At 49.8% G+C, this 12939-nt stretch overlaps 1 protein-coding gene across 4 annotated transcripts in view; it reads right to left on the reverse strand.

Annotated features, from left to right (window-relative positions):
• Positions 1–11470: 11470 nt before the first annotated feature.
• LOC131139241 (transducin-like enhancer protein 3-B) overlaps positions 11471–12939 on the reverse strand; it is a 30966-nt gene continuing 29497 nt past the window's right edge. For 3 of the 4 annotated variants that reach the window (XM_058088639.2, XM_058088638.2, XM_058088636.2), the window contains exon 21: positions 11472–12928. In XM_058088639.2, coding sequence (XP_057944622.1) covers positions 12821–12928 — 108 coding nt within the window. In that variant the 3' untranslated portion in view covers positions 11472–12820. Of the gene's footprint in view, positions 12929–12939 lie in introns of all 4 variants that reach the window. The other variant, XM_058088637.2, reaches the window with a different exon arrangement.

Here is a 12939-nt window from a genome sequence, read left to right on the forward strand (position 1 = left end):
TCAGTCAGTCAGTCAGTCAGTCAGTCAGTCAGTCAGTCAGTCAGTCAGTCAGTCAGTCAGTCAGTCAGTCAGTCAGTCAGTCAGTCAGTCAGTCAGTCAGTCAGTCAGTCAGTCAGTCAGTCAGTCAGTCAGTCAGTCAGTCAGTCAGTCAGTCAGTCAGTCAGTCAGTCAGTCAGTCAGTCAGTCAGTCAGTCAGTCAGTCAGTCAGTCAGTCAGTCAGTCAGTCAGTCAGTCAGTCAGTCAGTCAGTCAGTCAGTCAGTCAGTCAGTCAGTCAGTCAGTCAGTCAGTCAGTCAGTCAGTCAGTCAGTCAGTCAGTCAGTCAGTCAGTCAGTCAGTCAGTCAGTCAGTCAGTCAGTCAGTCAGTCAGTCAGTCAGTCAGTCAGTCAGTCAGTCAGTCAGTCAGTCAGTCAGTCAGTCAGTCAGTCAGTCAGTCAGTCAGTCAGTCAGTCAGTCAGTCAGTCAGTCAGTCAGTCAGTCAGTCAGTCAGTCAGTCAGTCAGTCAGTCAGTCAGTCAGTCAGTCAGTCAGTCAGTCAGTCAGTCAGTCAGTCAGTCAGTCAGTCAGTCAGTCAGTCAGTCAGTCAGTCAGTCAGTCAGTCAGTCAGTCAGTCAGTCAGTCAGTCAGTCAGTCAGTCAGTCAGTCAGTCAGTCAGTCAGTCAGTCAGTCAGTCAGTCAGTCAGTCAGTCAGTCAGTCAGTCAGTCAGTCAGTCAGTCAGTCAGTCAGTCAGTCAGTCAGTCAGTCAGTCAGTCAGTCAGTCAGTCAGTCAGTCAGTCAGTCAGTCAGTCAGTCAGTCAGTCAGTCAGTCAGTCAGTCAGTCAGTCAGTCAGTCAGTCAGTCAGTCAGTCAGTCAGTCAGTCAGTCAGTCAGTCAGTCAGTCAGTCAGTCAGTCAGTCAGTCAGTCAGTCAGTCAGTCAGTCAGTCAGTCAGTCAGTCAGTCAGTCAGTCAGTCAGTCAGTCAGTCAGTCAGTCAGTCAGTCAGTCAGTCAGTCAGTCAGTCAGTCAGTCAGTCAGTCAGTCAGTCAGTCAGTCAGTCAGTCAGTCAGTCAGTCAGTCAGTCAGTCAGTCAGTCAGTCAGTCAGTCAGTCAGTCAGTCAGTCAGTCAGTCAGTCAGTCAGTCAGTCAGTCAGTCAGTCAGTCAGTCAGTCAGTCAGTCAGTCAGTCAGTCAGTCAGTCAGTCAGTCAGTCAGTCAGTCAGTCAGTCAGTCAGTCAGTCAGTCAGTCAGTCAGTCAGTCAGTCAGTCAGTCAGTCAGTCAGTCAGTCAGTCAGTCAGTCAGTCAGTCAGTCAGTCAGTCAGTCAGTCAGTCAGTCAGTCAGTCAGTCAGTCAGTCAGTCAGTCAGTCAGTCAGTCAGTCAGTCAGTCAGTCAGTCAGTCAGTCAGTCAGTCAGTCAGTCAGTCAGTCAGTCAGTCAGTCAGTCAGTCAGTCAGTCAGTCAGTCAGTCAGTCAGTCAGTCAGTCAGTCAGTCAGTCAGTCAGTCAGTCAGTCAGTCAGTCAGTCAGTCAGTCAGTCAGTCAGTCAGTCAGTCAGTCAGTCAGTCAGTCAGTCAGTCAGTCAGTCAGTCAGTCAGTCAGTCAGTCAGTCAGTCAGTCAGTCAGTCAGTCAGTCAGTCAGTCAGTCAGTCAGTCAGTCAGTCAGTCAGTCAGTCAGTCAGTCAGTCAGTCAGTCAGTCAGTCAGTCAGTCAGTCAGTCAGTCAGTCAGTCAGTCAGTCAGTCAGTCAGTCAGTCAGTCAGTCAGTCAGTCAGTCAGTCAGTCAGTCAGTCAGTCAGTCAGTCAGTCAGTCAGTCAGTCAGTCAGTCAGTCAGTCAGTCAGTCAGTCAGTCAGTCAGTCAGTCAGTCAGTCAGTCAGTCAGTCAGTCAGTCAGTCAGTCAGTCAGTCAGTCAGTCAGTCAGTCAGTCAGTCAGTCAGTCAGTCAGTCAGTCAGTCAGTCAGTCAGTCAGTCAGTCAGTCAGTCAGTCAGTCAGTCAGTCAGTCAGTCAGTCAGTCAGTCAGTCAGTCAGTCAGTCAGTCAGTCAGTCAGTCAGTCAGTCAGTCAGTCAGTCAGTCAGTCAGTCAGTCAGTCAGTCAGTCAGTCAGTCAGTCAGTCAGTCAGTCAGTCAGTCAGTCAGTCAGTCAGTCAGTCAGTCAGTCAGTCAGTCAGTCAGTCAGTCAGTCAGTCAGTCAGTCAGTCAGTCAGTCAGTCAGTCAGTCAGTCAGTCAGTCAGTCAGTCAGTCAGTCAGTCAGTCAGTCAGTCAGTCAGTCAGTCAGTCAGTCAGTCAGTCAGTCAGTCAGTCAGTCAGTCAGTCAGTCAGTCAGTCAGTCAGTCAGTCAGTCAGTCAGTCAGTCAGTCAGTCAGTCAGTCAGTCAGTCAGTCAGTCAGTCAGTCAGTCAGTCAGTCAGTCAGTCAGTCAGTCAGTCAGTCAGTCAGTCAGTCAGTCAGTCAGTCAGTCAGTCAGTCAGTCAGTCAGTCAGTCAGTCAGTCAGTCAGTCAGTCAGTCAGTCAGTCAGTCAGTCAGTCAGTCAGTCAGTCAGTCAGTCAGTCAGTCAGTCAGTCAGTCAGTCAGTCAGTCAGTCAGTCAGTCAGTCAGTCAGTCAGTCAGTCAGTCAGTCAGTCAGTCAGTCAGTCAGTCAGTCAGTCAGTCAGTCAGTCAGTCAGTCAGTCAGTCAGTCAGTCAGTCAGTCAGTCAGTCAGTCAGTCAGTCAGTCAGTCAGTCAGTCAGTCAGTCAGTCAGTCAGTCAGTCAGTCAGTCAGTCAGTCAGTCAGTCAGTCAGTCAGTCAGTCAGACAGACAGACAGACAGACAGACAGACAGACAGACAGACAGACAGACAGACAGACAGACAGACAGACAGACAGACAGACAGACAGACAGACAGACAGACAGACAGACAGACAGACAGACAGACAGACAGACAGACAGACAGACAGACAGACAGACAGACAGACAGACAGACAGACAGACAGACAGACAGACAGACAGACAGACAGACAGACAGACAGACAGACAGACAGACAGACAGACAGACAGACAGACAGACAGACAGACAGACAGACAGACAGACAGACAGACAGACAGACAGACAGACAGACAGACAGACAGACAGACAGACAGACAGACAGACAGACAGACAGACAGACAGACAGACAGACAGACAGACAGACAGACAGACAGACAGACAGACAGACAGACAGACAGACAGACAGACAGACAGACAGACAGACAGACAGACAGACAGACAGACAGACAGACAGACAGACAGACAGACAGACAGACAGACAGACAGACAGACAGACAGACAGACAGACAGACAGACAGACAGACAGACAGACAGACAGACAGACAGACAGACAGACAGACAGACAGACAGACAGACAGACAGACAGACAGACAGACAGACAGACAGACAGACAGACAGACAGACAGACAGACAGACAGACAGACAGACAGACAGACAGACAGACAGACAGACAGACAGACAGACAGACAGACAGACAGACAGACAGACAGACAGACAGACAGACAGACAGACAGACAGACAGACAGACAGACAGACAGACAGACAGACAGACAGACAGACAGACAGACAGACAGACAGACAGACAGACAGACAGACAGACAGACAGACAGACAGACAGACAGACAGACAGACAGACAGACAGACAGACAGACAGACAGACAGACAGACAGACAGACAGACAGACAGACAGACAGACAGACAGACAGACAGACAGACAGACAGACAGACAGACAGACAGACAGACAGACAGACAGACAGACAGACAGACAGACAGACAGACAGACAGACAGACAGACAGACAGACAGACAGACAGACAGACAGACAGACAGACAGACAGACAGACAGACAGACAGACAGACAGACAGACAGACAGACAGACAGACAGACAGACAGACAGACAGACAGACAGACAGACAGACAGACAGACAGACAGACAGACAGACAGACAGACAGACAGACAGACAGACAGACAGACAGACAGACAGACAGACAGACAGACAGACAGACAGACAGACAGACAGACAGACAGACAGACAGACAGACAGACAGACAGACAGACAGACAGACAGACAGACAGACAGACAGACAGACAGACAGACAGACAGACAGACAGACAGACAGACAGACAGACAGACAGACAGACAGACAGACAGACAGACAGACAGACAGACAGACAGACAGACAGACAGACAGACAGACAGACAGACAGACAGACAGACAGACAGACAGACAGACAGACAGACAGACAGACAGACAGACAGACAGACAGACAGACAGACAGACAGACAGACAGACAGACAGACAGACAGACAGACAGACAGACAGACAGACAGACAGACAGACAGACAGACAGACAGACAGACAGACAGACAGACAGACAGACAGACAGACAGACAGACAGACAGACAGACAGACAGACAGACAGACAGACAGACAGACAGACAGACAGACAGACAGACAGACAGACAGACAGACAGACAGACAGACAGACAGACAGACAGACAGACAGACAGACAGACAGACAGACAGACAGACAGACAGACAGACAGACAGACAGACAGACAGACAGACAGACAGACAGACAGACAGACAGACAGACAGACAGACAGACAGACAGACAGACAGACAGACAGACAGACAGACAGACAGACAGACAGACAGACAGACAGACAGACAGACAGACAGACAGACAGACAGACAGACAGACAGACAGACAGACAGACAGACAGACAGACAGACAGACAGACAGACAGACAGACAGACAGACAGACAGACAGACAGACAGACAGACAGACAGACAGACAGACAGACAGACAGACAGACAGACAGACAGACAGACAGACAGACAGACAGACAGACAGACAGACAGACAGACAGACAGACAGACAGACAGACAGACAGACAGACAGACAGACAGACAGACAGACAGACAGACAGACAGACAGACAGACAGACAGACAGACAGACAGACAGACAGACAGACAGACAGACAGACAGACAGACAGACAGACAGACAGACAGACAGACAGACAGACAGACAGACAGACAGACAGACAGACAGACAGACAGACAGACAGACAGACAGACAGACAGACAGACAGACAGACAGACAGACAGACAGACAGACAGACAGACAGACAGACAGACAGACAGACAGACAGACAGACAGACAGACAGACAGACAGACAGACAGACAGACAGACAGACAGACAGACAGACAGACAGACAGACAGACAGACAGACACCAGCTCGCCGCCCCTCCCCTGCAGCAACTCCAGAGTAGAACAAGGTCCAGCCCCTCTCGAGGAGTTTGGTTCCCGGAACCCAAACTGTGGGTCGAGGTGAGTCCGACTATGTCCAGTCGGAATATCTCAACCTCTCGCACAAGTTCAGGTTCCTTCCCCACCAGAGAAGTGACATTAGTTCCGATTCAGTCATAATAAAAAAACTTGCAAGATTTGACTCATTCATGATTCCTGCATCTTGAATACATCCTGTCATAACGCTAAGCATCTTATCTTATCATTGATTATGGAATCATAAGCCGCTTTAATCATGGCCGCCTGCTTAATTACCAGGACCAGCGTGGCGTCCTCTGGCTTCCTGAGGCGTAATCTGCACGGAGCCGTGGCCCTCGGCCATTTGGCACCGCTAGACTGTTTCATCCCAAAGTCTTTGTTGATGTGAAAATAGCGGCGAGCCCCTGACCCCCAGATTAGTCCCTGCTGGGAGGGGGGGGGGATCAAGGCCACTCCCACACACACAAAGGATGAAATGATTTAGGAATCCACGGAGCATCCGTGCCAGCCTATTTGTGTTTGCTTACGTAGAACGTGTACGTAGAACGTGCATGCGGTCTAAGACAGTCTGGTCCTTTATTTGCGTGCGCCCACCAGAACACGTCACAGGGTTTAAGGGTGCATAATCAGCACCCTGGACAGTTCTCACCCAGGGTGCCACAATCATTTTGGGAGCTTTAAAGCCAACTTAAAGCAGTCTGGACTGGATATGGAGCTTTTGTTGGGGCCTTTGATCCTCTACAAGATGTTTACTACATCCTGGTCTGCAACATTCATGTCTGCCGTGGGGTGAGGGGGTTAGGGTCAGAATTAGGGTAAGGGTTAGGGTATGGTCAGAGTTTGGGGTTAGGCTAAGGTAAGGGTTAGGTAATGATGTACTGCATATACTGCATATATATATACCCCCCCCCCCCCGTCAGCAGAAGGAAAGACAGAAAGCAGTGAAAGGACATCAGAATTGGAAGGCCATCGTGTGATGGAGCAAATATGAAAAGAGGAAGCGATGAAACGCTCGTAAAGGCCGACTAGCATTTGAATGGCTCCTTATCGCTCCTTATCGCTCCTTATCGCTCCCACTGGAACGGAATGTCAGAGGGCGGACCCCCAATCAGTCAGCCATCCATGCTTGACGCCCCTGGAGGCAGCGGAGAGGAAAGAGAGCGAAGCTTAAGTAAACAGAAAAGCACAAATGAGCTCGGCGTCAGCTCAGCAAGCGCCGGCCACCCTCGTGTGGATGGGATGGGCACACATTCAAGTGATGAGAGACCTCTAGACATGGAATAACACCCCTATAGTCTCATCCTCCCCCCCCCAATGACAGTATCGCCTCGTTTACAGTCGCATGCATTTTGTGTGCCAATCAGAGCTTCATATTCCGTATAAAGTATAAAAGCACTCGCCCCCCCACCTCCCCCCACCCCCGGCCAAGGAAGGCAGCCAACATGGTGGAAGACGCAGGTAATTGCCCTCATTTGCAGCCCTGACAAAAGCCGTGTTTCTGCTGCTCTTAAGTCATCAGTGGAGTGTCACTCAAGCATTCTTCAAGGCTGCTGAAAATTGGATGCACCCCCCCCCCCCCCCCCTCACCCCCACCCCCCTTGATAACCCGACTGGGGTTATTATGAGATTCAGTGAGGCGTTTTTACTACATTTCACTTTTAGCTGCTTTCAACTGGACCTGCTACACGTTTGTCTCTGGTTGCTGCCGAGATGTCCTCCACGTCTCGTACGAATCCACACGCAGAAGACGTCGTACGAATCCACACGCAGTAGTCCACACTTTCAACAATCTACTAATACTTTCCAAGTACAAGAAGATTACTGTGGTTTATCACATCTGAGGTCAAGAGGAAACGGTTATGCAGTCATTTCTAAAGCTTTGGGACTACAGCAAACCACAGTGAGAGCCATTATCCACAAAGAGGCCATCTGTTGGTGACCTCCAGCTGAGAACAACTTGGGTTCTGCAGCAGGACCATGATCCAAATCCAAAAATCCAAATGAAGAAAAACCAAATGAAGACTTTGGGCGCTGGTGCAAGTCCTGACCTGGATCCTATGGAGATGCTGTGGCATGACCTTCAAAAGTTCTTCATGCTGGAAAAGCCTCCAACGTGGCTGAATGACAGCAATTCCTCCACAGGCTGGAAGACTCATTGCAAGTTATCCCAAAGGCTTGATTGCGCTTGTTGCTGCTGGGGGGGGGGGGGGGGGCACATGTGAAACATCATCAATGTTAAACAAGATGGCAACTGAGTCGGTACGTCACGCTATAGCCGCTCTGTCTGCATGGCCGCTGAGCTCAGGGTTGGGGGGGCGAGGGTGGGGGGGGTGTTCTAAAATAAGCCTACAGTGCATATGGAAGACATTTAACATGATGAAGACGTGACCCCGCCCTTGAAGGAACCATCTCCACGTGACCTTGAAATGCGACCTTTGTCTTTCTCCAGGTGGCCACTAATTCCTGGTCAACAGCTCTGACCTCTAATGGTCCACCAAGGTCACGCTGGAGGACTGAAGGACCAGGTATTAGCCCCCAAGCGCCGACATAAGGAGATGATTTTCCCACTTTTCTTGGGGGGGGGGGGGGGTGAGGTGACCCCTGACCTCACAGAGAGAACAAATAGCCGGGGGCGGGGTGCTAGGTGTACTGTCACAGCGTCCACACGGGACCTGGCTACTTTTGACATGCGTCTACTGACATTACCCATGGTGCCGCCCTTCCTCAACACCTCCCCCGACCGAGCGTGTCTGTGGGGGGGGGGGAGAATAAGCCGCGTTTGTGTACACGATACAGGAAAATGGAAGCAGGACCCGAAATTAGCACCAATAGTTCTGGTATACACAGTAATACAGTAGCATGTACAGTAGCATATACGTAGTATATACGGTAGTATATACAGTAGTATAAACAGTAGTTGCTGTTTGACTACTTCATACTGATATCTTGGGGCGGGGGGGGTCATAGCTGCTGGGGGTGAAATGCCAAGGTCATGTGACAGGCACATGAAAGTGATTTCAAGTGTGAAATTGTGCAGGGTGGGGGCAGGCAGCAGTACCCCCCCATGGCTTTGACATGAATTGAAATGCTTGGAAATCAAACCCTGGGGTCACTTTAGAAACATTTCACAAAAGCCACAAATATTTGTCTCAAAGGGATAGTTGTGCATTTCTCCTTTTTTAGTTGGGAACGGATATTTTCCTGAAACATATGTATGCTGGAGCCTATCCCAGCTAGGTGGGTGGGGTGGGGGGGGTTGGGGGGGCAGCCATTCATACCTATGGACAATTTGGACGTGTCCACAGCGGCTGATGAAGGACGGAAGGACAGGAATCAAAGGGAGTCCAATTACTCCCGGGATCTGGAACACCAATCGTCTTTGGCTAAAAGCAGACCTCCTTTCATCTCTCAGCGTTCCCTGGAAGCTCGTGCTGATATCCCGGGAGAAAAGAAGAATTGATTTTTCTAATCTATCCGTTTTAAAAAATGGCTGCCCCATCAAACGCATGTTTTTATGAGTCGGCTCGGGCGTGAGCAGCTAGAGGAGCTGCAGAGGAAGTGAGCGAGTGGATGCACAGAAACAAAGACAAGGCATGGGGGGCTGGGGGGCTGGGGGGCTGGGGGGCGGTTGGTGGGCTAACACGCCTGAGTAGACGGCAGGGAAGAAAGAAGAGCAAGATGAAAATGAAAAAGGCTGTCTGGAGGAGAAAAGGGAGATGGAAAAGCCTCATCAGTTTAGTCTGGCTGCGCCATGAAGGAAAGATGGAATGGGGGCACACGGGGGCTGTCAGCTGGGAGAAATACAACCTTTACCCCCCCCCCGGTAATGGAACCAGGACAGATGGGGAATCCTTCACTGAAAAAGCTGTTAGCTGTCAGAAGAACAATAGCAACAATAGCAAGCCAGTTTAGATGCTGAGCCTGTCACAGTGGGAGGAGGCCTTCACTACACACACGTGCACACACACACACACACACACACACACACACACACACACACACACACACACACACACACACACACACACACACACACACACACCACGCACACACACACGGGACAGGGTGGCACAAGATCATGACAAGACTTGACGTTCACAAAAAACTACACATGGGCGGCTCTTTAACTGCCGAAAAGCCAGCATTTCCAGAAATGCTGCAAACTTTTAACAGACAGTCAAAAATGTCAACCAATGCACAACCACTTCCACAACTCCACAGAGTATTAAAGGGAATGACATTATTATGGTATAGTATTCCTATTTTGAATATTATGGGAGATATCACCTCAAAAATGTGGTTTGGGTTCCAATTTTTGGCTTCCTGGAACTCAACCGTTGGTTTTACTTTATTTCTGTGGTTTTTTGGCCTCACTTTTGGATCTTTTATATTATGATGCTATTTTGTTTTAAAGATTGTAGAAAAAGAAAGCAGCGTTTGCAAAGACACGGCACGGAGGAAATGGAGGAAACGTGGACAGAGCAGGGTGGGGTGGTGGTGGGGGGGGGGGGGGGGGGTGACAAAGAAATGCCTCCATCTTGCATGTCCATCCATCCTGCCTCCCTCTGTCAGACATCACAGCCTCACCCCCGGCACCCCCGGCACCCCCACACAAGTGAAAATGAACACTTTTGCCACCTGTGGTGGGAGCACAACCGGAGAGGAGCAAAGGAGAAGGGAATGGGGGGGGGGCTCAAGTCTGGATGCAAAGACTCTTACCGGTGTGCAACATTCAAGGATAAATCACTCTGGAAGGCAAACTAGCCGCAGGGTTGCTGGTTGAAAACCATCAGCGGTAAACTGGTAAGCACCAAGCCAACACATTCCCAAACTGGTTTCATTGTTCTAGCATCGAGTGGGCGGGTGGGAAATGTACGAGGGATTCAGTGTGAAGACAAGCAGCCTGCCCCCCCCCCCCCCCCCCCCCCCCCACACACACACACACTTTCCGCCTTTTTAATTGCTCTAGATCATCTTGCAGGAATATTTAGGAAGAATGCTGCCCTCAACTTGGATTTGGTCTTCCTAGGGTGTGATGGACGGAACGCCAACGACTGACTGGCCCGGAGAACTAAAAGGGAAGATGAGTGACGGCACGGCGACTACCAATGATGACACACCCAAAATGGACGCGCTAGTGCAGCAGGCGGGTGGGCAAGCACGCATGTGCTCCTTTTTTCTCCTTCCGTACTTTTCCCCCAGCTCACTCGTAGACAAGCATTGACTTTCCGAGGAAGGGGATTTGCGTACTGATTGTCCCAAAAAACATGGCGGACACCAAAACCTTACCAGCCACCTGAAACGCCGGCGGTGCGGCCTTTTCAAGTGCTAGCGGTTAGCCAGAGACCTCCGTAGCCGTCGTGTCCCCGAGTACGGTGCACCCTGCTGGGCCACGCCAGGAGACTCCTCCCACTGTATGCCAGTTCCTCATTCCGACATTTTTATCTTTACTCGTGTAAAATGTCTGCTCATTTCTACTGTTAGCCTTTTATTTTGCTTGTCAAATGATATTTCTCCAACGTGCAGCATAAACTAAACTAACTAAACTTAAAAAGGTCCAATTAAAAAGCAGCCCTGGGCCTTTCGGACACCCCCCCCCCCCCATCCCGGTGTAGCCAATGGGTGAAGGGATGAGTATTGGGCAAAACAAAGCTTTGTTCTAAATAACTCATTAAAAATGACCTAAACATTGGTGGCCAATTCTCACTTCCTCCCCAGCAAATATAATAAAAGTGCATCATAATAAATGGGAATATTATGCAAAAATGTTTCCATTTCAGATGCTGAATTCAGACTAATAAAACCGTTAAAGGTGTGATACAAATACTGGAAACCATAACTGTTTTTTAGATTTAAGTCTGGTTTGTCCTCATCAAATATTTCGACATTACTTTGAGTACATCACTACCACCAGGAGAACCAGGGTCTAGAGGGGGAGGAGCCACCTGCTGTGGCCCACCAAGGTGCACCGTATTCGGGCACACGCTCCAAGTGGAGCATGGAGGTCTCTGGCAAACCTTTTGCACATTTCAAACACCACGACGCTGGCGTCTCAGGTGGCTGATAGGGTTGTCTGTTACACTTGATGACCCCCCCCCCCCTTCTTCAGAGCTTTAGTACAACTAATATGCAAAATGTCTTCCTCGGAATGGGAATGCTAACTAGTGAGGTCAATGCAAAAAAGGAGGGCTTGATTTGCTCACCTGCACAGTACAGGTCATCCCACCTCATTGGGGCATTAAAAATAAAAACTAATTGGAGGGAGTGATGAGATTTACGATGCGGTGATCTTTTCAAAGATCATTTAGTGAAATGCTGCAGTGGATTTGATGAACGAGGTTCCTCCAAAAACGTTTTTCCTGATTTATTAACAAGTTTATTTTTCCCAGTGCTGACAGCTTTGCTACATACTTTGGTTGGTACAGTGGGACATTTCCTTTTCTGTGGAAAAGGCCAACATTGTCAGGAGGAGCACAGTGTAAAAAAACTAACAAAAACCCCCAGTTTGATTCCTTTCAGCCTTCATGTCAAGTTGAGCAACAGCAGTTTTCGTTTGGCGTCTCCAAAGTCTCCCAGTTTCCACATTCCAGGGATATTGGTAAGACACCAAAGGGCAGAATGTTTCCCATGTCGGCCAGTAGTTCACTAAAGTCTTAAAGTCAGCTAAAGAGCACTTAGTCCTGACGTGCGCGCTCGCCTCGCTGCAGCGCTCCCGATCCCAACTGAGGTCCAAGGGTTGCGCAACATGAAACGCCCCCAGTCTCCAAAAACCAAAAAGGGGGACAGCTAGCACAGACAGAGCAGGACACAGTTTTAAAAATCTTCTCTAGATGATAGGACATTTACAACCATCTTGTCTCTTGGATCCGTGATCCGTGATCCGGGTCCGACGGCCGCACATCGGCCGTGATCATCTGGCACCGCACAAAGACAAGCGGCCGTTTCATTGGTGCTCAACGTACCAAAGTCCAGCCCGCTTCGAGGAAAGAAAAAACACTTGTCATCAAGGATTTGCTCTCCCGCTCACACGTGATCTACGAGAGCGGCAACCAATCAGCACGAGCCAACCCGGGACATGAAAATATATATATTTATAATATATATAAAATGTCTTTATTTAATCCCATATGTACACTTTTCACAAGACGTGTGTGGAGCACAGTCCGTGGGGGGTGAAGCACTGCTTCATGGGTAACGCTCAAATATGCGCAAAAATACCAAGAAAAATGTCAAAAATGACCAAAACCAGAACCCCCAATGTAGAAAAAAAGACAGAAATCAGCCTTCGTAGACGGATCCAGGGGGGCTGGGGGTGGACCCCAGTAGGGGTGTTCCCCAGTAGATGCATCCGGGGGTGGACCCCAGTAGGGATGTCCCCAGTAGACGCATCCAGGGTGGACCCCAGTATGGGTGTCCCCAGTAGTCGTATCCTGGGGTGTACAGCAGTTTGAGTTACCAGCTTTGCAGGCAGATGGCAGGGCGAGCGCCAGCAGAAGAGCCGAAGCGGAGCGAGGACTCCGGTCTAGTAGATGACCTCGTAGACGGTGGCCTTCTTGTCGCCGGACCCCGTCACGATGTATTTGTCATCCGCCGAGATGTCGCAGCTGAGGACCGAGGACGACTCCTTGGACTGGACAAAGA

This window comes from Doryrhamphus excisus, linkage group LG13 (assembly GCF_037039965.1).
Source record: "Doryrhamphus excisus strain RoL-2023G ecotype Guam linkage group LG13, RoL_Dexc_Guam_v1.1, whole genome shotgun sequence".
In the NCBI taxonomy this organism is placed as follows: domain Eukaryota; kingdom Metazoa; phylum Chordata; class Actinopteri; order Syngnathiformes; family Syngnathidae; genus Doryrhamphus; species Doryrhamphus excisus.